Here is a 26,560-nt window from a genome sequence, read left to right on the forward strand (position 1 = left end):
AACTGTTGGGATAGAGATTTTCTAGTGGAAATTCTCAAGGAATCGTGTTGGGATCAATTTTACTCTTCTCCCTCAACCCAAAGACATCAAGAGGACGAGTGTGGTTCAGTGACTTACCCTGGAATTCAAATTATTATTAAAAGATGTGTAACTGCTGAATCTGCTAGTGGAGCTGTTTCAAGCTGGTTATTGCCGGAGAAGAACATTGTATACTCGGATGTGGATTTCTCCCTTTTCTGAGCTTTTTGCCTACCATATCCTGAGGCATAATTATTAGTAATAATGCTAGTCTGCACTTTCAAGAAAGGCCATGCTAGGAGAAAAGACATTAGAAATGATTAATGAAAACACTACTGGTCAATTGATCAATTTTAGAGAGCGTACATTCCTATTAAAATAGACACTCATCAGCCACTTCTGTATCATGCCAGACAAACAGATTCGTTAAACTGATTAATGGCATCGCTATCACACACTGTACCAGGTTTAGAGTCTCAGTACGGACCTACACCTTCATGGGTGTAACTATCATGCTCTTTTCATGAAAAAAACATCTCGTTGGTACGTTTCTAACTGAAAACAAAGAAAAGGGCCCAAATTGTAACAGAAGCAACGATGAATTTTGTTGGGGGTGGAGTGAAGGCAGGAGTAGGAGCTAAGCACAGCTACCCATCTATAAGCTACGGACTTCCTTTTTTCTTGAAAGCATAACTCTGAACCTGGAAATGAGGGTGGTTGGGCTTCTTTGGTGTGTATCAGAACTTGTGTAGCGACCTCCGTTGCTCGTGGGAATGATTTTGTTCCCTTTTTAAAAACAAATTTAATTGGTACAGCTTCTTCTGTTGTTGCTTATTCTCTGAGTGGTTTTGCTATTAAAGTTGGCAGAGTGCGCTTGACACTGTGGTTAGGGGAAAGCCATGCGGTATTTCATGCGCACTGTGATGATGGTTAGTGCCGGTCTTTAACTTTTTTACAACATCTTGCACAGCATGAAAGGAAAAGACTTGCCAGATTTTATGTAAGCTGCTACATATATATTATATTACATATATTACATGTATTAACACAGTGTTCAATTTTTTTCTTCTTACCATGATTTTTCCATTGTCCTGCTGTTCCCTCTGAAGGCAATTATGAAAAGACTTCCTAATAAGCTTTGAGCCACATAAATGTAATATTTGCCATCCTGACACAAGATTAACATTTTTCAGACTTTGTTACATCTTGACTACATGTGCTCCGTCACCAAATTGCATGCTGCCCGCTACCTCTGTGTTGTTGGAGAGCAGATTTTGGCACAAGACGGCAGCAAGGTTGTGCTTGTTCCTTTAGACTTGTAGCAAGTGGCCTTACATGTTCAGCCACCCTCCTTTTGTTCGGGTCGTTGGGCGATGGCTGTCACCACGAGAAATGTCAGATGCACGGTCTGCACAGAAACCGCTGCTTTGCTGGGTGTCCTAAGGAAACTGGTGACCTCACCCTTAAGCTTTGGTTATTTCATTTATAACTGCGTAAAGCACAAGGATTGTTTGTTCTTCTAACGGTCTCTGGGATTCAGCAGCCTCTCAATGGGAAATAAGGAAAAACCCTGTTTTATTTTTAAGTGGGTTAGGCTATAAATGAAGATTATCTCGCAATTTTGAAAAGAGGATGTAAGTACTACTGCCTGTACCACAAGTAGAACCAGCTTGATTCTGGGCTGAGCATAAACCTGTTTCAGGAAAGATATTAAACCAGAAGAGGTGGGGTGGGTGATAACATTTGGTAATGCTAGTCCTTATTAACAGGAAGAAATAATAATATGAAACCTGTCCAAGCAATTAAATATTTTTCCATGCAATCTCTGTAGTCAATCCAGGCACTTCATTTAGGAGTCTGTTGTCTGTCTGTATCCCTTTCCCCACCACAATGGTAAGGAAGTCATTTTCCTGGTATCCTATGTGGGGCATGAACAGGTTTCCTGAGGGTACTTTCCTTTTCAACGTCACACTCTGACTTGATTTTTAATTTACTTAATTACGTTTGTTTTATTTGAAGTGCAAATAAAATGCAGAAACACAATATGTATGATTTCAACCTGAAATTAAAGTAACAATTGTTTTAATATTACCATTTTACAATTACTTTCAGATGATCATAAGCTCTTATGGAATAGAAATCTCGGAGAGGCATTACCATTTTGAGAATAATATGTACAGTTCTGCTGAAGAAAGTCTGAAAATAAGGGAATAAAATGACTTTTGCTAGTTCCAATTCTGTGCGGGTTCAGAAGTGTAGTTGCGTTTCAGAGTTCAACTAAAAACTCCTGTCTTGTTTTGATGATAAACTAGAAATTATGCTTTCTGTAGGTTCTTTAAGACAACTATTTACAAAGCAATAACTTATTAATTCATCAGGATTCTGTGGCTGTGTGCACGTTTTATATATTTATATTCATGTAAATGTGTGTATATGCATGTATATATATATATAAGAATTGCAAGTAATGCTTGTAATAAGAGGAGGCCTACTAAGTCCTTTTACTTTGTGTGTGCAGGCTGGTAAACAGAATTTTAACTCTAATGTGGAGTTTGAACTGTGTGCGAGGGTAGATGGTGATCTAAGAGACCTTGTGCTGAGTGCGTATACCGTGTAACACAAACATTTCCTTATGTCAGCAAAGCTGTCTGAAGTGATGTGTAACTGTGTTTATCAAAACTTTATTTAGATCTAGCAAAAACCAATGTCACTCTACTTAAGCTAGAGCTGTGAAGGGAATATCAAGATTTCAAAGCTACCCATTCCATCAGCTGAAAGTGTTGAGGGTAACCACTGCTTCTAGAATAAAAATTCAAGGGAGTTGCATTATTTTGCTCCATTTTTCTCTGCTCCCTCCAGTTTACAGCCCTCTTCTGGGTTGACTAGTAAATATTACCTAAATCCAGGCATTTGAGGGCTCCACTAGTTTTACAGATTTTAACTGCTAAATCTTTTTTTTACCTTTGCAAGTTTCTAATTTCATTTGCCATGCCAGAATTCTTTGTGTACGTTCATACAGTCGCAGGTTTTTTCGTTACTGAAAGACATCGTCTTTCTCAGAGTAACGATTCTCTAAAATTGCATCACCAGAAATCTACTGGATTTCTACATATGATTTTTGTCAAGCTGTGTCCTTGAGTTGTAGGGAGAATGAAATTCGTCTGTTCATCCCAGAAGGTCTGGGACTTATCCTGGAAGCTGTGTAATTCTAAATAATTCATTAATGTCAAATATAAGACCCTGTAAAGAATAATGTTTATTCCTCTAATTCTCTGCTGAAAGACTGTGTAAGCACTGCTCGAAAGTTTAGTCACTGAATAAACCTTTCAAAGGGAGGAGGAGGAGACGCGTGGCATGCAGGCTTCTCGCAAAGGTTGTACGTTCCCTTCATGAATCATTCAACCACATCTGGCCCACTGCAGTGCAAACCTGTTGCCGCAATACTGCGATTTAACAAACAACAACAGCTTCACAGTCAGATGGGTGAAGGGGGCAGTTTCTCATGCTGCCAAGCCCCTTGTGGGTGCCAAGATAGGTCTGGTTTGTTGTAAAAGGAAAGGCTGATTTTGGAGATGCCTCCCCATGGGCCCTGTGAGGCTCCAGCTTAAGTCAGGTAGATGCTGAGGAGGAGCTGCGTCAGCCTCCCCCTAGCCTCCTGAAGCATCCTTGTCCTGCTGTACCCCAGGGACTGAGTTGGTGGCAGAGCGGCTGCTTCTTTCCTTGAATCAGGATGTATTTCACTCAGTGCATGTGTCTCTTCTTTCTCTGCGCTGGATGTCATTCGTTGTGGGAGTCTGGATAAATACTTCAGTCTGTAGGAGTTCAGGAGAGCCTAGGTATCACCTAGCAACAAGCATCCCACTTGCTGCCTCCTGCTTCTCTTTACTTTTATTAAAATACCAGTGAAAACCAGAAGTTCAAGCTTTAAGTTAATTTTCAGAAGTATTTTGAGCAGCTTAAGATATTTTTGTCATGGCTCCATGTCAGAGTAAGATGCTGGGGGTGGTGGTGGTCTTAGAGCAAGTACCTCCGCTTGCCTCTTTTCAAAAGAAATTACTATCAAAGTCTAGCAAAAACTTGAGCTGAGAACAAAATAAACTTTGCGATCACAGTTAGGTAGTTAGTGACAAAATGTATAGAAAGTGTTCTCATCTTGTGAGGTCAATAAAATATGCACCAGTTACATTTATCCTAAACTGAATGCATTTGAAGCTGTATTATCTGGCTCATCTTGCGGCTTGTGATGACGGCTGATGGGACATTGACACACGTTGCAGTTTAAAGTTGTTTAACTTTTCTGCAGAAAACTTGGTGGCAAAGTATTTTGCCTAGCTGAAGTTACAGTGGTACAGAATCTAGTTTATGAAGATCTTCGGGGCTAGATCCAAGGAAAGAAATGTAGGCACTCGAAGTGCGAGGTAGGTAGATTTTAGGGTATGCTGATAGAGTACAGTGCTGTGCTGAATTTTAGCCTCTCCTGTCCCTTATTGGTTCTGATGTAAAGAACAGTTGAAAATCTGTAGCTGTTTTTTAATATATATGTATGTAGTATATATTATTTAAGCTTCTGCAGAATATCTGGTTTATGGAGATTATGAATTTCCCTGCAAGAACCAAAAATGTAGGGAAAAAAAAAGGCAAGTATGTGGTTACTATTAATGTACACGTACCCATCCCCAACGCTGCGTTGATGATAACCAGTGCTCTTTGGTCTCTGTACGCCGCTGAAACTGTGCTTTCAATTATTCTGCCTTACCTGGTGTTTAGGGTGGCCTTGGTGAGTTTGGAAGAAGCTGCGCCTTGTCTTCAGGAAGTTGGATGTGACTCAAGGCCTGTGGAAGGGATTACAGAAGTGTAAGTGCAGATTTGAGGGCTTTCAAGAAGAAAAGTGCATATGTTTTCAAAGTAAAATAAATGGTGCAAGAAAGTGATTCAGAGGTATAGTTATACCCAAATACGGGATTTGCTTCATAGAGAGAAAAGTTACTAAACCCTGATTCAGCAAATTACTTGACTTTGTGACTTAGTTGATCTTTTCCATGTGTATGTTACCATATCTGTCCAAACGAGAAAAGGGGGGAGTATGATGTGAGGAATACTTTGTACCTGTATTAATGGGAATTTACATAAAAATTAGTAGTATATAAAAGAGATGATGGAAGTGATATTTGTTTGAACTTGTGTTTTAATGAATTGGCATGTTTTTATGAGTTTGAAAATGGTCTGCTTCTAGATACAAAGGCATCTCTACACATAGGGTAGCCTCTGTCTGGAAACACATACAGCATGATTGTCCTGAAGCGCTTTCCATGCTCCTTAGTTACAGCAATGTCTGTTACTCCTGCTCCGCTCTGCCAGTTGGTGGGGATGTCGGCCAGGGTGGGACTACGAGTGCATTTATTCTGAGGAAGAAATGTTTCCAGGCTGGACTGTGTGTTGTAATTTCTGTTTGGTTTTCTTTTGCCATAGAAGAAGGAATCTGATCGTTGGTGGTATTGGTTAGCCTTATGAACTCTGAGTCTGAAGAAGATGGTTAGCTTTTGGCTGGAAGTGGACATAAGAGTGTTCGCAACTTAAATTTCTTTCTTTTGGTTGAAGCTGATGGTTTCTTGTGTGCTTTGCTCTATGGCTACTTAACCCTTTTGGCACAAAGGTTCTTGAATTAAAAATACCATGCAGTTGTGTCATGTGGTAGATTTTCGTTTGGTATAAAAACAAAAAACATTTTCTACAAATGCTAGATGTGTGTCTATCTAGGCTTTCATACCAGTTTTCATATTTCTGGTAGGAGAAACTGAGATTTCACAGTAAACAGCTAAGAAACAAAGTCCAGCGCACATTTCACAGTGATGACACGTGGCAGAATCGATGCATTAGATTTGCAAGGACAGACGGCCCTATTTTTCACATAGATTTCAAAGTCACTTCATCTGAAGCCGAAGTTTTCCAGTACTTCTGCAAATGAGGCCTCAGAATTGTGGAGTTGCCAGTTGAGCAGACCTCTTCAGATGGATGGTTACCTCTTCTGTTTTCACCCCCAAAACAGCCTAAAGAAGTTGCAATTAAGAGGTCTTTGACCTGAATGTGTGGAATTTGTGGCTGATGTGCATTGCCTGTCACCATCCACGCTCTTTGTCAGCCTTGCAGGCAGTCTCAGAGCTAGGAGGCTGATTCCTGTCCCACACCCTGACCGTGTGTACTGGGGTGGGGCAGGGCTGTGGGATGGTGGGCGCTGTCGGAGCACCTTGTGCACTGCTTGTGCTTAGCAAAGACGAGGACAAAGAGAAACCCCGCCACGAGCTTGGAGTACACAAGGCAGGGAGACCACGGTGATGCAGGGTGTGGAAGGAAATGGGCAATTCAGTGCTTGGTAAATTGTGCAAACCTGAAGAGAATGAATAAGCAAAGCCAATTATTTGTCATTGCTAAAGAAGTAGGTTCTTCATGAGGAGGGCCGTTGTATGTGATTTAATAATGCAAACACAGTTGTGGCTATGATTAGTTAGATAACTGCAATTCAGCAGTTTTGAAATGCTTATCCATGTTTTCTCCATTACCATAGCACAGTAGCTTAATAAGACTTCTAGCATTCATGTGTGACGTGAAGCTAAGTTGCATTGTAGGAGTGTGTGTGTGTCTGTGTGTATTTAAGAAGAAGTAATAATGAGACAACATGTCGAACTGGAAACAATTACAGGTCACGCTGTCTTCCTGACAGAGACCCCACAAAGGTTTTGAATACATCACATTTAGTGTACAAGAACTCGATGACTAAATCAGTTCCTCTTCAAGTTAGATAACCACATTGTGCAAGTCCAGGATAAAGAAAAACTGGTCTACTTGTCCCATTTTTGGACATTGGACAGAGAAATAGCTGCTAGAAACTCAAAGGAGATTCTTCCAGTGTGTAAAAAGGAGCTGCGGCCCAAACCTTGTTGGCTCAGTAAGCCAAATAAAATCTGTTTCACAAAATGGAAATTTTGAAGGAATCCAAATAATGTCAAGGGAGATTCAACAGCAATAAAAAAGAAGACAGTTTACAAGATGCATAAGAGATGGAGCAAATGGTCTACAGTAAAAGAAGACAGTTTACAAGATGCATAAGAGATGGAGCAAATGGTCTACAGTAGTTAGCACACTCTAAGGCTACAGTATTTAATTACATTTAATGAGGTCAATGTTTATGGTGAATTTGCAACCTTTTATGATTCATATGACTGTCTAGAACTTAATTTTATTTCTAAGACAGTATTAATGTTAATAAAAATATAAGTGCATAAAATTCAGTCAGTACAATAGTAGCGCAGTATATGAGTACTTACTAATTTTACATCTTTAAGGGAGATTCTTGTCTTGTTTTCAGTGTAAAAGTTTGCTTAGCTTTTTGAAACCCATTAGCCATGTTATCATATATACAGCACTAACAAAATACTGGGTTGTGATTTAAAACAGGCAGGTGATGCTCCATTGCTATGTGAAAGATGACCTTATTTTAAATGATATAAAAATAACAGCAGATTGTTTATAATAACTCTGACAGCAGATTTAGATTCTTGACTTCACACCATTTACATTATTAAGAGAGACATATGCAAGTAGCATTTGCTTCCAGATATATGCACATATTCTGGCAAGAGGTTTGGGACACATTGTTGACTACTTAAATTTTGCACATCTGAAGCTTTTTTTTCCCCAAGGTTTTAAAAAAGTTAGACTACTGGATTTGTGTATTTTCTTAAATCTGAAGAAGCGTCCCAAAAGTTTAGTATAGTATTTAATTATCTATATACATTTTATTTTATATATTCACTTGGAATCATAGCTAAAATAATGATGTATTCATACGTATTCAAATTTTCTAATGATCTTCTCCAGCCACAGGAAATAATTATTGTAATGACTGAGTTCACTAATAAATGTATTTGCCTTTTAATGTGTTATTGCCCAGACCTCACATAGTATTTCTGGGAAAGCATTTGGAAATGCCAATAAAGAAGATTCACAGTAGGTAACTGCTAGAAAGTTTACCTCTACAAATGTATGATACTGATATATAATGGGCCCTGAAGACTAATTAAAGCAGCTGGAACTTGGTACACTTAAGTGTCAGCTTAGAAATGAAAGACACTTCAAACATTAAGTAAAATCATTCATTAACAGGAAATAAAAAGCTCTATAATATATAGGTGTCATAATCATCCAGTTTTATAAAATGCTTATAAACTTACTGATCTCCTAACCTGAGTTTCACTGTGGAACAGACATCTGTTGTTACATTTTTATTTACATATACAATAATATTTGAGAAATTAATAAACACCTAAGAAAATACATCAATTAAACACCATTTTTCAATTATCTCACAAATACTGAATTACTCCATTTTTTCTTTTCAGGATTAAAGTGGATTAAGGGACGAATGGATGACTGAATATTCATATGAAGAGGAAAGCCATAAAAGTTGGTTGACATTTTTACAACCATGTGCATTATACCTATTACTGCTATTATAAAAAATTTGCATTGTATTACAAAACATTATAGATGAAATATCCCGTCTGAGTCCCACATGCCATACTGTCAGGCAGGGGAATACTTTAGCTTGACACAACTGTAAATTTACACAACAGTTTCTGACTTTAAAAAAACAAAGGCAAAAGAAAACAAAAATTACAGACCTGAACGTTCAAAGGAAAACCTAGTAGTACATTAAAGAAATGGGTAATGCCCTGGGAGTCAAGTGTCTGAATGGGCTGACACACGGTGGGGTGCGTTATTCTGTGCAAGGATGAAAAGAGAATGAGATGGGCATTGTCTTTACAGCTAGCAGCTATGAAGATTAATACGTTGTTGAGTAGCACTCAGATGAAATGTTGACAAATGTGGCTTAATAAGTCAAACAGGATATGATACCTTAATGTGTAGGTATCTTGGTGCTTTGTTTTCTTATCATGCAGAGATACCTGTCTTACAGCATGTGTTTTCTGTGCTAGGTAGAGAGGAAAAAGTGTTAGTGGACCCCTGTGCTTTGCTGACTTTATTGTTATGTTTTAGAAGGTGATAAAATTCAGTAGGCCTTGACATCTGTCAATCAGACTTGTTGGTGATTGTGAACTGTAGATTTTGGCTGGGATTTTATATTAACCAGTGCCTGCCAAGGATGTTTAAACGAAGCAGTGCCTGTGGGTTTGCACCAGATCGAATGAATTGCAATGGCAGTATGGTGGGATGCAGTGCAGCAACTCAATTAAGCAAGGCGTTCTGGAAACCGTATTGGTCAAGGAAGGATATGTTACGGTGGAAAACCTCTTTCCCAGAAAGCTTTCTTCATCCTCTGAATCTTGGTTGGGACAGGAACAATGAAAGAAAGAGCAACTAAAGTTTTCCAAAAGTGCAGTGTGTGTCAGTTGAATACCAGAAATTTAACTCCATTCCTCTATTTATCTGAGCAAAATACTTTAGCAGGGCTGAGATTCTCTTTTATCTCAATGGTAGTTTGGTTATATTAATGCTTGAGTGGCTCAGAGGTTTTACATTTTATCAACAACTGACACAGTAAGGAAGAGTTTAATTCCTGGATTAGCCTTTTTAGCGTTTGCAACAGGTAGAAGATGCGCTAATCCTAACTACCTAAGGATTTACAAGCAGCACAAGGCTTGAGGGAAGCATCTGTGCCATCAAATCCAGTCTCCTGAAATAACAGCCATTGAAACGATGTTTAGTTTAGAGACATCTATAGAACATCTGCTTTATATACCACAGGTTCCTAAAAGCCTCCAACCTTCAGAAGGCAAATTTGAACCTTAATAGAGATGACAAGTGATATTAGTAGCTCAGTAGTAATGTCCACAATTCCTTTCCCGGATCAGGGACTGGTATTCCCAGATATGAACCAGCAGTTGTTGCCTGCTGAAGCCAGCATGCAGAGTATTAAGGAATTTCTCTTTGATTTTATTGCCGACAAGCCCACAACTGCTGTCCATACCAACGTGTGACAGCTTGGGATGGGCTCATATCATGGGTGAGCAAACACTTCCCCGCTCAGACCTCTTGCCTATAAATAGCAGTGTGAAAAACTAATACCAATGAAACCTTGCTCGCATCTTCCAGAATGACAGTGACAAAATTCTGTATATATGAACTGGCGTGTGTGTGTGTGATGACAATGCTTTACTGGCAGAAAGTTTGAGAGAGCACAAAGACCTGCTTACCCAGAGATAATGTGCAGATGGTATCAGCATGTTGCAGTGGGCTCCTCACACTGTCTAGAAAACAGCATAGAGCGACACTACCATAGCATAGTCGTGTTTGTGTAGAATTGTTAGAGGAGAAACTTTGTCGGCCTAGAGGGCCGTGCTAGATGTTTGGCCTGGGAAGTGGCACCAGGACAGAAAACCTCAAAGTTTTGTCAGATCCATGAGACAGGCTGTTGTAAGCAGAATGTGCAGAGAGGGCTTTCAGATCAGACAAATTTAAAAGACTCCTAGACTTCATATGGCCTTTTCCCAAGTTTACTGGAAAGGACTGTAGTTGTGTGAGAAATGTAGCACTCCTATCTCTGTATCTCTCATCTTTTTTCTGCTTTTGTTTTTTTTGGCTCAATGCAGAGTGATGGCAGAAAGAAATAAAAACAGAATAGGATGACCCCTTTCTTTTCAAGCCATAGTTCTACTTTCATGTCCCTCTGATGACATCCCTTAATAATCATGGGGAAGCTGTGCAGATAAGGGAGGAGATACTGAATTATTTCATTATGTGCTTTCTGTTTGGCAGTCTTTGCAAATGTAGAGCTCTGAATCCAGCTGTTAATCTTTTAGATTAGGAAAGTACCACGTCTAAATCATATAGCTGAACAATTTCAGGAATTCAAAGTCTGAGACTAAAAAAATCCGTTTCTGGGAAGACTGATTTCAGAAAACTTAAGCAACAGAGGTAGAAGGGGATTCTCTGTGGTCACTTTTAAGATCAGTTGATAAAGTTCTGGCTCTAGTAGGAAAGAGGTTGGATTTCACCCAGCACCCTGCCTCAGTCTTTCACTTTACAGTAGAGCTAAGAATATGCTGTTTAGATAACCAAGTTTTGAAAGCCAAATTTTTTCCATTAATAATAGGAGTATGTTGGTATATTGTTGGTAGTGTAAAGAGGGCTTGGATTGCATCATCTATAAACTATATCAATATATTTAATCTCTTTGTTGGTCTGCCTCAAACCATATCGTAATGCATGTAAAAGCGGTTTTATATAAATAACTGACATCTAACCATACATGCAACTGTTGGAGCAAATATAAACATAACATCTTCTGTTTTGTAAAGTGAAGTCAGATGAATCTTGCCCAGAAAAAATAAGAAATATGATAAATAAATACATGTATATTGAATGCACGCAGTTTACAATGGTTCTGTGCTGTCTGTAACAGCAACTGAATCCGGAGATTCATTGCTTCGTTGAATATGACATTTAAGGTTTATATTTTTCAGTCTGCAGTGATTGCATGCGAATTCATGAAGATGAGAGCCCAGTGTAGAAGCTGATAAGGAAATTGGTAACTGACAGGAAAGAACTATAGCTGAAAATTGCCTGGGCAACATAAAGATTAAGGCCTTAGGCCAAAAGGGAGTAGGCAGGATTGAAAGGAGGTGGGAGAGCTAAATTTAAGGACAGGAGAGAAGAAATTGCTCAGATTAAGTATAACACAGACGTGCCTTTGCAATGAGTGGTCTTGGGTGCAGTCTCCCTCTCACACTGTGGTTTCAAGGACAGCCTGCAGAAATACTGCTGGGAAGTTCCTTTGATCAGGCTGAATGATGTTCTAAATTATATAATGCCATGCTCAGAAAATGGTCTACGATACGTGGAGTTGTCTTGATTTCAGTGGCATTAAGAGCCAACTGCTTATGTTCTTGAAGAGGTCTATGTGACAAGCCTGAGAAGTACTGCTTTGTCAAGAACATAACTTGTGTGTCATCTCTTTTTTTAAAAAAAAAAAAAAATACAATAACAGGAGCAAACTTTGATTCAGCCATTTAAAGAGAGGTATTCAACACAAGGAAATACCTTTTTTTGAGATCTCCAGAGCTCAACCCATCTCAACAGTCTCCCTACCTCCGATTTACCCTTGCCTCACCCTCCCTGACTCCTGTGCAGAGCAGGACCATGTTGCAGAAACCCAGCTGACCCGGTGAGGGCAGGGCTGCTGTTCAGGGCAATGCTGACAGGCTGGAGAAATGGGCTGGCAGGAACCTCGTCAAGGTCAGCAAAAGAAAATGTAAAGTCCTGTGCATGGGGAGGAACAGCCGCAGGCACCCATGCAGACTGGGCAAAGTCCCCAAGCCTTCTGATCCGGCTTTGAAGCTGCCCTTGTTTTGGATGGAGTTTGGACTTGGATTCCCAGCCTGCATTTTTCTGTGATTTTGAGAGTCCAGTTGTGATAAAGGCGGTTATTTTTCTTACTGGATATATTTGAGGGTGTTTCAAGAAAATTTTATGCTTTTGCTTGCAGTCAGACTACTGGTAGCGTGTGGAGATGTGTTTGTTTTCTGTCTGCTGTCTCCTCCCTATCTATTGCAAACAAACACACTTTTCCTAGAAAGGAAGTGACTGCTCTTAAGTGGTCTTTCACATCTAACATCATTCAGTGGATTCGTGGAGTATAATTACAAATAGAAGCATGAACAGGATAAAATATATTAATCTCAAGAGAGTTATCTTGCACTGACCATCAATCTATCCTTCCTGTCATGTTCTTTTCAATTTAGATTACTCTAAGGCAAAGAGGCTGGAGTTTGGTGTTTTGTCTCAGTTCATTATGATTATAAATATCTTGGATAAAGCCGCATAACAAATTACCACTTAAAAATGACTGATGGCCAAATTCAGCAAGGCACAAAGACTGTAAAGTTGATTTTGTCCGTTGTGTGGCACTTGTCAGGCTTTGTCCCTTAACAGTCAGTCAGTGGTAGATATTTAATGGAGCAACAGATAGCAGGCAGTTTGTCGTCTGGGGTTCAGTCGTGTTCAAAGCACAGATCTGCTTTTACTTCTAGTCACTTAAAGATGTAAAACGCAGAGATGTCGTTTCTTTTTTCTGTTCCTCGCAAAGGCCGTCTGCTGCATACTGGGCTGCCTCTTGGTGCTGTCTTCAGCCCTCTTCAGCCCTGGGCCAGCCCGGCTCAGATGTGAGCAGGGTGAGGCATGTTTGGGACTGATCCTGATTGCTGAAAAACTGCTGGTGGCATTTCCAAGGAGAGAGAGGAAAAAAAAAAAAAGGCATTGAAGAAGTCTGTGGCGAACCTCTTCAGCCTCACGCACTTGCATTAGTTTGGGCTCATTCCTTTTCCCCTTGCCATTGTAAAATTAGTAAATGAATTTCTGGGAGGACCTCAGCATTGGTATTAGGCTTTCCTTACTAACAGTGTAAAATTTGTTCTGCACTGCTCCCCCCCCTACCCCCCCCCATTTCTGCTGTGCAGTTGGTTTTTGAGCCTAAATGATTTCTTGTTTATGGGTTTTGGCTCCATTCCATTCATTTCCCCACTGTTTCCATGTGTTTACGCAGTGCTCTTCAGCAGCTGGCTTAGGGCAGGTATCCAAAGCACACCCACATATATACACATCAAACCAGTTCATCAGAGTTGGGTCCTAATTGTATTTGGTGTTTGGCTTGTGACCTGACCTTGTTTAAACCCGGTTGGATTGCAATTCTGAGGCTTTTGTGCTTTTATTTTGTTCCTGCCAATGTGGACTGGGGGCAGATGTCCATGGAAGATCATAACCATTGTTTTTAAGACTCATATTGCAAAACAAAATATATATTTGCGGAAGTGTTATTTCAGAAGAATAAAAGGTAGCGGTTAAAGGTAGCTGTAGTTTTTCCATACCCTCAAACTTCAGAAAGGCAATGGAAGTAGGCACAGAGGTGGGTTAGACCTTCCCTGTCGAAGCCTTGTCTACTGTAAAAGCCTCAAGCTTTGGTTTAAAATCAGTAAATAATGAGGTCCTTTATATATAATAAATAAGTTTGTATTTTCAAGTAGTTGGTGCAGAGCTGTCCAGGAGGCTTTGCTAAGAACTGGGAGAAACATCTCCAGCTCAGCAGCTGCTCAGCGGTGGCGTGTGGGGTTTGTGTCCTGGTGGCTGCATGGGTTTCTGCTCTGCTTGGAACAGCTGTGGGCTGATTCAGCTGCGTTGAATTCAAATCCTGTTTATTGAACGTTTTTTTTAAACACAAGGAATGGAGAATTGCGTTAAAAAGCATGGCAGCGGTGTTCATGTAAGATGGCATGTGGGGGAGGTTGAAGCTCCGCGTTGTAGTGCAGCTTCCAGGAGAGTAATTACTCCAGAATTGTCAAGATGTGAGCAAAATACGGAATATTTCTAATATGCAAGTTAATTTTGCTAAATGTCAGTGTAAAGTAAAGGTAGATCTTGCTGTCATTGCCTAGATCACTGCTCCACAAAGTGCTAGCTGACAATAACGAGTCTGTTTGTAAATTGTGGATATGTGTGAAAGCTTGTGGTTAAGGGTCTGATTGAGCACTTATTGACAGGCTCATTGCAGTAGAGTGCCTGTTAAACTACTTGTGAAAGTTAATAGGTATCTCCTTACATTTTTAGTTAGTAAATATGTTGACATCTATCATTTATATTACTTATAGCTGTAGATTGTAAGGCTTGGTTTATGATTACTTAACTTTTTTTTTTTGATTAACTTAGGTCATTGAGCTCATGTTTTTCTGGTTATGAATGTCTTCCTATAACCATTGGTTTACTTTTTGAGATTTCTTCCTGAAATTCATTTGGGAGTAAAAACCAAAAAATAAAATAAAATAACCTTGTAAGGTCTGGCCAGAGCTGAGAATAGAGTTAGAAAAAACTGATGTATATAGAAGATAGAATGACAAATTGCTTTATAAGACAGATAACTTTGATTGCAGTTTCTGGGACTTTGAATTACGTGGCCGTGTTAATGTTCCCATACTGGAAGGGGGAGAGGAGATATGCTACAGAGTCCCTGCCTCTCAGGAGAAATAGAAACAGGTGCTGTTACCTCTTACAGTTTCTGAAACATGTCTTGAAGACTGTGTAAAATAAAATGATGGAAGCAGCATGAAGATCGAGTTAAGAAATTCTGACGTAAGCATGTCCTCAGTTCTGGCTGCCTCTGTATTTAGTACCTCAGGACTGTCCAGCATAAAGACGGGATGTACAGTATCTACCTTGCTGAACGTATCCAGTTTGGGGAGCAAACTCTTCCCCCTGGTATGAGTGATGCCAAATCCCCATGTATGCACCAGCTGGGGCCAGCTGCCTCCAGAGTACGCTCGCTGCAGCCGTACTGCTGGGGTTGGGTGTCCTGCCCCTTTGTGGTACTCCTGGTGCTCCCCGTTTTCAGGTCAAAGCATTGGAAATGATCAGAGAGACCTAGCAGCAGGGGGGTTTCACGGTGTGAAAGCAGAGGGTGTCTCTGCTGTGAGTTGCAGGCTCTGTGCCTAGTGGTTTGAAGGGGCAGACTTGGAGTGCGTGGCAGGACCCCTTGAACCGGTGCAGATTTGCCCCCGCTGTAACCAGATATATCTGGAATGACCAGTCCTCCAAACCACTGGCAAGTTTAGGTTTTGGAGGCAGCTAGTCCAGACCAGAGCTGGAAAGTGAGCTGAGTGTATTACTGTAGTAGCTTAGATCTGGAAATGCGTCCATGAATCTCTGTCTGTGCTTGGTTTTGCCCAGTAGCATGGCCTTGGGCTGTGCAAGCTAGATCGCCTTTGGAAGGAACTAAACTGGGAGATGTGCTCCAAAAGCTTAGCTAACATGCTCTGATTTCTCATGGGCTACTCCATAATAAAGCCCCCCGAAAGACATAGACTGTGGATATCTTCAGCCAAACTGCCTCACTGAGATCCCCTCCTGTTGCACAATGCTCCTTGCTAATGGAGACACAGACCAGTGGTTCTCCTGGGTGGCAATTGGTACTGCTACCAACTGAGGTGGCCCTTTGTCCCTCTTTATTTCGTGGTGGCTTCAAACCAGCTACTTTAGTTCTTTCACCTTTTATTGCTGATGAAAATTACTCGTTAGTGATGGGACAGAGTCCACAAGGAGCTAGATCACAAAGGCCTGGATCCATTATGTTAACTTCAGTGATTTTGCTGCAGGTTCCTGTCATCCAGTAGCTGACAGACAGCAGGCATCTCCAGAGGGCAGTTCTTTCCACCGAATTTCTGTATTCTCCCTGTAAGAAAAGATATCCCCTCCGCCTGCAAGCTGTGCTGGTCCAGGCATCGTGAGTACACGGGGCTCTGCTTTGCTGGACTCGTTCTCCAGTCCATGGGTTTTCAAAGCATCCCTGATCATCCCTGCTCCCACAGTCTGACTTCGCTGCCGAGGCATGTTCTCATGGGAAATGAAAGAGCAGTCACTTAGCTCATTTCACCTTTTATTCCTAGAGCACTTAAAGAACAATTATACTAATTCTAATAATGACTAAATTTATAGTACTCCAGGGAGAGAAGCACAAGGCATTTAATTTCAAAGCTGTTTGACAAGACCATTTTTATGTGTGTATTTTCAGATGTATGACACAAGTTTCCAAATGGGGGAGAAAAATGTTTAAATTCATACTCTCATTTTTTTTTGTTTTGTTTTGTTTCCAAGAAATTGAATACTGTTCAGTTGTGTTGGGCATTGTCCATCGGGTAAAACAAATTTAAACCAGAGATTTACAGGACTTTTCTCCTGCTTGTTTTTTAATTATCTGTTTCCAGTCATTAGTTATCAGGATTTAAGTGTTTGCATGGAAAATAAGGATACTACTGCTGTGGAAATGTTTAATTCTCAGTATCATGAAGCAGCACAGCTACCTGCATTTTAGAGTTAATCTTTACTTCTCAATGAGAGGGGAAAAAATACGGTTCTTGATCTGCGCAGCAGTGGTGATTAAGATACATTGAAGCAGAAACTGAAATACTACATACACTTTACTGTTTTCCTTTTCCAGCCTATCTGACAATAAACATTTAGTGCTAGAAATAAATGCCTATTTTTGGCATGCCATAGGGAGAATAATATCAAACAATGGCAATTTGTCACTTCTCACATGGAAGCAGAGTAACGTGTTAGAATTCAATAGCTACCACGTAAGGAGAAGGAAGTTATTTTAATACTGATATCCTCCGCTAACAGACCTGAATGATGATTGTACTGGATACGGTATTTCATATACCCAAGGACATGTGTCTGAAAGAGAAAAGAAGCTCTTGGCATTAATCTAAATCTTGACCTGCTCGTACGTTTCCCACACAGCATTTTGGGTGTACCCTTGGTGATGCATAAAGTCTGTCTTGTTCATGGGTGTATGTTGTGGTTTAGCCCGGCTGGCAGCCAAACACCACACAGCCGTTCGCTCACCCTCCCCCCTCCCTCTCCGGGATGGGGGAGAGAAACGGGAAAGTGAAGGCTGTGAGTTGAGATAAAGACAGTTTATTAAGACAGGGAAAAGAATAACAATAATAATAATAATAATAATAGTATTAATAGTAATAATGTGTACGAAATAAGTGATGCACAATGCAATTGCTCACCACCCGTTGACCGATGCCCAGCCTATCCCCGAGCAGCCGGCCACACCACCACCCCGGCTAGCCACCCCTATATATTGTTCGGCATGACGTCAGATGGTATGGAATACCCCTTTGGCCAGTTTGGGTCAGCTGTCCTGGGTCTGTCCCCTCCCAGCTCCTGCTGCATCCCTAGCCTGCTCGCTAGCAGGACAGAGGGAGGCTGAAAAGTCCTTGGCTTGGTGTAAGCACTGCTCTACAACAATTAAAACATCAGCATGTTATCAGCGCTCTTCTCATTCTAATCCAAAACATAGCACCCTGCCAGCTACTAGGAGGAAAATTACTCTGTCCTAACTGAAACCAGGACAGTGTAGCAATGAGTCACGAAGGGGCAAGTCTTCTGCTTTGAGGCTGTCACCTTCTTTTGAACTTCGCAATTTACCTAGGGTTTTGTTGTTGTTTCAGTTCAATTCGACAGCATTCTGCTACAGCTGTGGTTGCTACAGTCAGCTGCGATGGCCATGTGGGCGTAATTCAACCGAAAACAAAAGCCCTAGGTTTTGAACATAGGTGAGCAGGCATTGACTCTGCCTAAATTCCCAAGTAATATAAGAATGTTTCAGCATTATCACAATAGAAACAAAATAAAAATCCAACACCAACAAGAAAAACGCCAGAAGATGTTGTTCTAGAAATAGTGAGATTCAAAATAATTCCAGTGTTTTTTTCTTTATTTTCCTGTCTTCTAGAGGAGATGGTGCACACCCAAAACCCAAGTGTTTGGATTTAAGTCTAAGTTGTGTTTAAAACTGTATGTGCTTGGGCTTTGGCGGTTATTCTTTGAAGAGAGATGACAGCGAGACTCTGTCTTGCAAATTAAGAAATAAAGAGTTTCTGTTGGTCTTAGGAAAATGAAAATTAACTTAGATGTGTAGGTAGTCTTAGTAAGTGCAGTGGAACTGAGATGGTGTTTGCTGAACTACTCTTTGGAGATTTACATAATGGATGAGATACAGGAGCTCCAGGCTGCATGACAGAGCAGTTTATTTTATCGCAGAATGTAAACAAGTGAATTGCCTTAGTAATCTCTGCAGAAAGCAGGGGTAAGATTTTTTTTTTATATGCAGAGAGTCAGAGATTCAATAATCCTGGCTGTTCATGTACAAGGAGGCAAACCTTTCTTTTAAATAATCTGGGTCCTTTTAACTATCATACTGTCCTATTCAGTCCTTTTAAAGCTCTTCAGGAATGACGAGCAATGTGCATCTCTCAGTGAAAATACATCTTTTACACAATAAAAATACAGAAGAGGCTGTGTAATTTTCTTAACTGCTACATATTTAAATATATGGAAAGCGTTTATAAACCAAGCTCACCTACTATTTATTTCTCTAGTGGTAATAACAGTAATCTAAATAGTTTTTAGAACCTTCATAATTTCAAAGTGTTGGAAAAAAAGTTTTAATATTAACATTAAGAGGTTTCAAGCTTTAATTTATTCAGACCAGTTCACCCACTTTAGTTGGTGTGGTTGACCTCATTGATGTCTTTTCAGCATGGAAAATGGATAAAGAAATACTGAAAAAGTAGATTAGTTAAATGTAGATGGTTATAATACCACCCAACTGCTATTGTGTGCTTCTCAACCGTGAATTTAGCTTCAAGCAAGGGTTTGCCTATTATTTTACTCTGAACATATATGTGCCATTACTCTTTGATCTGTAGCAATAGTTTACTATGATCAAGGCTACTTACCACGTTTGCCTGAAGGAAGAGATTTACTGTTGGACATAGCAGGTTTCCAAAACAGTGAATGATGTTCTTAGTTTCTGGTTTCTATGAGCTAGATGCAATTTAAGAATACTTTTGTATTAATCCAACATCAATTGCTGCTACTTTTAGAAAAGTGTGTGTAAATAACTCATCATACAGTGTTGTACAGAAACACGCATTTATTTGCCTAATATTATACCAGTTACTGTCAGTAGGGAGGTCATTGGAAAAAAGAGCCTCATGAATGTAGTGTTCTGTGAGCAGGGTTAGTTTCTGGTTTTGTTGGTATCAGTAGTGATTGACAGTCTCTAGTTCTCTATTCTGCTAAATATTCTGTGCTTCACTCATAATTCCAGGATGCAGACCGGGATTAGTTCTGCTGAATTTATTTCGGATGCTGGATAGTGATTATTGTTTATCAGTTGAAGTATGAAGATAGATTTTCTTTTTACCGCATTTTTTTTTCTGTCTGGGTTTCTAGTAGATTGGTTATGTTTGTCTAGTCATAAATTTTAATCAGTAATGGTTACTGCAAAGGAGGGCACCAGAACGGTAACTCATTTATTTGTACTTTCTGGGGTCCACCCACATAGCAGCCTGATGGGACCAAGGAATAGTTTGCAATTACAAACATAATTGTGTTCATCAGAAAGTGTTTTGAAACACTGAGATTTTTCCAGTGCTGTGGTTCTGAATTCTCCCAGGTGAGGATCTTTAGAGTAAATAAGTAAAAGATTACATGAGGCATATGTGATTTAAGGTGTCTGTAACTGTTCTCAAAATTATGCTAAAATCCTAAATAAGATACGAGCAAGGCCAGCAAAGGAAGAGTTCACCTCATCTTCCAGACCTTCCAATGCACTGCACAGTCACATAGCACTGAAGACACAGGAGAGGCTCCTGAAGAGTCTTGGTGGCTGAAGGAACCCCGTAATTACGAGAGCTTCCACAGGCCCTGGTTCTTGGTGCCTTACTTTTCTTTGGCATAAGTGTGTATTGCAAAACGTGTCTTTCCTTTTTCCAGTTGTTCGTGATAGAGCAGTTTTATGAAGTACTGGTGTGAAAAATAGTATGTTAGTCTCAGAGAGAAGTCTCCTTTTTCTGTTCCAAATACAGGTAGCGTAAAAGTATTTGTCTATATTTTCTCTAGTAAGATAGAAAAAAAGGTGTTTTTCATGTGTGGTTGAGATAATGTTGCATTTGCTAAGGAACCTAAGCGCTGACTAGCATGGGTATAGTTGCTATTAAAATCGGCGTTCATTTAAGTAAAATTCCCAAGGCTTTCATTTTGAAAATTTCACAAGTTTAAAAAATTTAAAGGTCTAAAAGAGTAAACATCCACAGCTCATTACGTTGTTGTGGCATGGAAGAGTCTGTGTCCCTTACTTCTTCCTGAGGTCACAGCTCAGGAACACTGGTTATGCTGAGAATTATGAATCCGTATTTCTCACCATTGAGGTGTGAAGCTGGGCAATCCCGGTCTGAATCAGCTTGGACTGCTTTCAGCACTGAGGGATGATCCAGGTAGTCAGCCAAGATTTAGTCCTGAGTGGATGCTAGTGACTGACCTCTTTGTAGGCCCTTCAAGATGATTGATATGTAAAGCACTTAACTAGTATCTGCACTGCAAAACTGCAGTAAAAATTCTTCATTACAGTAATAAACCTAACTCTTCATTTACGTAATAAACGTGACTCTAGAGCTGTTGTATGGCAGCTGATGATGCCAAAAATGTAAAAGATTATTTGCTAACCTACTTTAAAAGGTTTGCTTTGCTTGAATAGGATTTTACGAGGCTTGATAATTACATATATTCACAGCAGTATTAATAATGATCTCTTGAATTAATCTGGTAGTTCCTCAGAGTTGGTCAGCAGTACAAGGTTTTGTTTTTAGTTTCGGTGTATGCCGGTTAATACTGAATTTACTCTTCTAGAATAATAAATATAATCCATTGAACCAGCATGTATTCTTTCAGGTTGAAAATAAATTTACATCTCTGCTTTTTCTCAGACAAATGACCATTCACAGAATATAGTCATTTAAAAAAAATAGGGGGGGGGAGGGGAAGGTCTGAATTTATACTTCAGAGACTCTTTTAAATGCAAGAATAAATGGTGATAGACTTTCACAATTTGCTCTTCATAGTGGATAATTTGTTATTGTTCCTGGCACCAAAGAGGAGATAAAATTACTGTGCTTTTTTCTATAATTCTAGAAATTCAGAATTTATCAGTGTTTCCAGACAATATAAAGTATACCTCCGCATACACGTGTCTGTGTACACATGCAGACAAAAATTTCAAAAGTTTGAGGGAGGCTCCATGATTGCTCTAAGCCAGGGTGTCTCCAACAATGATGTAGATTTGGTGCTTTTCATCACAAAACATGAATTGGGTATCTGGCATACGTTCTTTAGGCTACCTTTAATTCATTTTTTAATTCTTTAATTATTATGAAGAGCGAGAAAAGCATTTTTCTGTTAAAAAAATAAATCTGTTTATATGTGGACTAGTGAGTTGGCATGAGCTTTCTAATGTGAACTGCATTATTGAGAATCATCTATATTGATTGAGGGAATTACTGTTCAGATTTGTGTCCAGCATCATTCACTGTCTGATAACACTGCTGTTGAAACCACGGTGGCTGTGATTTTTGTGGTTAGAATATTCTAATAATATTTATTGAATTTCAGCATGCAGAATGATAATGTAGGCAGCTTGTCACAATATGAATGTTAGTGGTCCAGATCTCTTCAGAAAGATGCGGTACATGTTTCAGTGCATGCAACTCTCTATGCCTGTGCAGAAATCGTTGCTTAAAAATATGAGCAGCTTAACCCATCCAGTTCTTGTGGTGCAAAGTAAATCTGATAAAAACATTTTATTCTATGTGAGACATAGCTAGTGTGGACAGGAAATCGTTTTCATCATTTTACACAGTGTAACTAAGCCACGTGTTGGGAATAACTATGTGATTTATACAGCCACAATTTCCTATTATGTCCTAATGAGAAATGTTAAATATATTAGTATGACTCGGCTTGACACATGCAATAAAGACTATGTATGATGGCAAACAACCAATTATCTCAGTGCATTATTTATTTCTTGAAAGCCTTGACATGGGTAAGGTCACTATACATTTTTAATGGGAATGTGATGCTAGGTTATAAAAAGATAATACAAATAACAATACTTTGTTAGATCTTCCCGCTGTGCAATGTATAATCAGGTGCACTGACTTAAAGAACACTAATGAGGATTTAAAGACACAGCAGGGGCACATTTAACAGTCACACAATTCTGTCAAATGCATTTACATAGAGCGCTTCTGAAGCAAGCTAGAGTTGAAGAGCTGGTAGAGATGTATTTTTTATTGTATAGCTTGGTGTACCGTATGTTTCAGTGGAAATGACAGTAACTAGCAACGTTCTGGTGCTTTGCCAAGCACAATTATTTGGCTGTGATACTTACAGTATATGAAATCAGCCAGAGATGGTGGTACACATGGACTGTACTGCGTCATTTTCAACGATAAAGTAATGGTTGAGGAAAACAAAGGAAGTGGGCTCTGAAGGTGTTATTTGAAGTCCCTGCTAAGCTGTGTTGACAGTCTGTTTTGCCTCTGCAATGAATCCCTGGCAGTGAAATGCTGCAGAAGAATATCGTTGATGTGTTTCAGTCAGTGGCCCACCTGGTTTTTAAAGTCTCTTCTTGATAGTGACCTGTACCAGGTGCTACCAGAAGAACATAAACTCACTCTTCTGAGGACAGGAATCCCATTGTTTAGAGCTGCAAAAAATCTGTGGCACAGATACATGTGTTAGCCAGAGGTTTTATCTGTATTTTTGTTCTTAATACCTCCTGAAAAACAAATTTGTAGAAGAAAAGTCCAATTGTTTTCTAATCCACTGGCAGCTCATAAGGCAAGTGGACTTGTCAGGAGACTGGCTTCTCTTAAGGGGGAAACTCGTGACTGAATTCCAGTGCAAAAAGAGCAGTATTGCAGGAGGTGGAAGCAGGGACAGGCTTCAAAGGATGAGCACAGAAATACCATGCAGGCACGTGGCGACAGCATCAGAAAAGCCAAAGCTCAGATGGAGTTCAGTCTTGTAGGGGATGTCAAAGGCAACAACACGAGCTTCTACCACAACATCAGTGGAAAAAAGCTGGACAAGGAAAACGTAGGTCTGTGGCAAACTGGGGAGGCTGAAAGCAAGCACCATAAGGCTGAGGTACTCCATTGCCTTTTCTGCCTCGGCCATCACCGGCACGGCCTTCTTATAGGCCCCTGTGCTTAGAGGCAGGGTTCAAGGAGCAGCAGTACCCATTGTGATGACAGCCAAGCTGGGGTTTCCCTTAGAGGACTGAACCCAAACAAGCCCATGGGTGCTGAGGCAGCTGGTCAGTGTTCTGGCAGCACCCTTGTCTACCATGTTTGAAAGGTCATGGAGACAGTGGGAGATCCCTGATGAGGAGAAGAAACCAAGCAGTGCTCTCCTTTTCAGAGAAGTCTGAAAGGGTGAACCAAGGACATGGGGCAGTCAGCCTCCCTTTGGTCCACAGAAGAATCATAGAGTCAGTCCCCTGGAAACGTTTCTGGGCATGGTGAAGAAAGAGGTGGTAACTGGAAATAGCATGGATTCACCCACAGTAATGTGTGACCCAGATGCTTGCCGTCTGTGATACAGAGTGACGGGGGAAATGGGTGAGGGGAGAGAAACATAATCCATTCATCTTAACTTCTGGAAGGCTTTTACCAGTGGTTTTAACCAATAGTCTGGTATCCAAGCTATGGGTTAGTACAGCACGAATAATGGGAGCACCATCAAATGGGCGAAGATGAGTTGAATGCCTGGGCTCAGAGTGTTGTAGTCAGTTGGTTGCACCCCACCTGGAGGGACCTGGAGGGTAGTGATGGAAGAAAAGTGTGGTGGGAGAATGAGAACCAATGGGCATACTTTGAAATCACACAGACTCACAGAATAGACAAGGTTGGAAGGGACCTCTGAAGATCATCTAATCTAACCCTCCTGCAGAGCAGGATCACCTAGAGCACATTGCTCAGGATGGCATCCAGGCGGGTTTTGAATATCTCCAGAGAAGGAGACTCCACAACCTCTCTGGGCACCCTGTTCCAGTGCTCTGTCACTTTCACAGTAAAGAAGTGTCCTCTCATATTCATCCAGAACCTCCGGTGCTTCAGTTTGTGCCCATTGCCTCTTGTCCTGCTGCTGGGCACAACTGAGACCAGCTCTCAATAGAGACCAGCTCTATCCTCTCGACATCCTCCCCTCAGATATTTATACACATTAATGAGGTCTCCCCTCAGTCTTCTCTTTTCCAGGCTAAACAGGCCCAGCTCTCTCAGCCTGTCCTCGTACGACAGGTGCTCCAGTTCTCTAATCATCTCAGTAGGCCTCCTCTGGACTCGCTCCAGGAGCTCCATGTCCCTCTTGTACTGGGGAGCCCAGAACTGGACACAACACTCCAGGTGTGGCTCCACAAGGGCTGAGTAGAGGGGCAGGATCACCTCCCTCAACCTGCTGGCAACACTCTTCCAAATGCAGCCCAGGATGCCTTTGGCCTTCTTGGCCACAAGGGCACATTGCTGGCTCATGGTCAGCCTGCTGTCCACCGGGACTCCCAGGTCCTTCTCTGCAGAGCTGCACTCCAGCAGGTCACCCCCAGTCTGTACTGGTGCTTGGGGTTATTCCTCCCTAGATGCAGGACCCTGCAATTGCCCTCGTTGGAATAAGAAAGGTTCAGACACTGTGAGGAAAAGCTTTTTTTCCCCAGCAGGGGCTGTTATTCAGTGGAGTAGCTTGTCTAGAGAGGTTGTGCCTTCTCCATCCTTGGAGCTTTTTAAAGATCTTATTGGGCATAACCCTGAGCAACTTGGTCAGAACTTCAGGTTGCCCCTGCTTTTAGCATGAGGTTGGACAGGAGACCTCCGGAGGCCCCTTCCCAGCTGACTTATATTGGAATCTTGTCCAAAAAAAAGTAAAGAAAATAAAATAATGGGCTGTAGGATTCTTCACCGATAGGGTTGTGAAGTATTGGAACAGGCTGCCCAGGGAAGTAGTTGAGTCACCATCCCTGGAGGTCTTCAAGAAACATGTAGATGTAGAAATTAGTGATGTGGTTTAATGGTGGACTTGGCAGTGCTAGGTTAAAGGTTGGACTAGATGATCTTAGAGGTCTTTTCCAACCTGAATGATTCTGTGATTCATTGTTCCCTGAATTGTTCCAGGGTTTCACAATGTTTCATGCTAACTGACGTGTTACGCGTTCCACACTTATCTTTCCTCTTAATACAGATGTGTTACTTTATTTTTAAAATCTTAAATTTATTTTATATACCTAGTATGATTGGCTGTATATAGCAAATTTGGTATCCCTGAATTTTAAGGGTGCTGTAATCAAAGTTCAAAGGATCTGTCATTGTAGAGCTATATATTTGCTACTCTTATATCTCTTTTTCAGATTTTTTTTCTGTCATTTTCATGGCTATACCCATAGTTACTTAAAATGTTCTTTAATCTGAAAGCAGTTATTTTGATTATTGGCAGAAACGTTCATGTGCAGTACACTTCTTATCAAATGTGTTTGAGGAATCGCAGCTTCACTTAGAATCTGTGGGAAATGCATGCTGTTGACATTTGAAACCTGTTAATTAGAAATTCTTAACACTTAATTAGGATTGCCTTTTAAAGGACCCTAATTCCCCCATCATTTATTGCTTGTGGAGTTCAATGTGACTGTTTCCTATTCTATACAAATATTTTGGTCATCCTGCCTTGGGTAAGAAAATACATCATGTGAGCAATCGGGTATCCATAATAGTGACTATCTAGAAATTGATGTGAGCAGTCTGCGATGGGTACATTATTGCAGACAATTTTTTCACATATTTGGTAGATACTTAAAATTCTCATTCATGAATTGAGGTCCTTATAATTCATTCACTAACTGAACAAAAGTCAGAGTTTGCCCCCCCCCCCCCTTTTTTTTTTTTTTTTTTGGAAATACACTAATGAGTGCTATTTGCCAGCTTTGATATTAATATTTTCCCAGAAATTTGTACTGAAGCCCATGGGAATGGGAAGACCTCAAACTGATGTTAAATAGGGCAGAGATCAGGTTGCGAGAGGATGTTAAACATTTGCAGTTTGGGAGTTTCATCAGAGCGTACACCCTTTCTTTTGA

General features: G+C 40.4%; 1 protein-coding gene across 7 annotated transcripts in view; it reads left to right on the forward strand.

Annotated features, from left to right (window-relative positions):
* The window catches only part of KLF12 (Kruppel like factor 12), a 246,828-nt gene that overhangs the window by 58,227 nt on the left and 162,041 nt on the right, over positions 1-26,560 (forward strand). For 5 of the 7 annotated variants that reach the window (XM_040540379.1, XM_040540395.1, XM_040540342.1 and 2 more), the window contains exon 2: positions 8,415-8,478. In XM_040540379.1, coding sequence (XP_040396313.1) covers positions 8,458-8,478 — 21 coding nt within the window. In that variant the 5' untranslated portion in view covers positions 8,415-8,457. Of the gene's footprint in view, positions 1-4,785; positions 4,873-8,414; positions 8,479-26,560 lie in introns of all 7 variants that reach the window. The other 2 variants (XM_040540371.1, XM_040540351.1) reach the window with 1 other exon arrangement.

Source organism: Cygnus olor, chromosome 1 (genome assembly GCF_009769625.2).
Source record: "Cygnus olor isolate bCygOlo1 chromosome 1, bCygOlo1.pri.v2, whole genome shotgun sequence".
NCBI classification, from domain to species: domain Eukaryota; kingdom Metazoa; phylum Chordata; class Aves; order Anseriformes; family Anatidae; genus Cygnus; species Cygnus olor.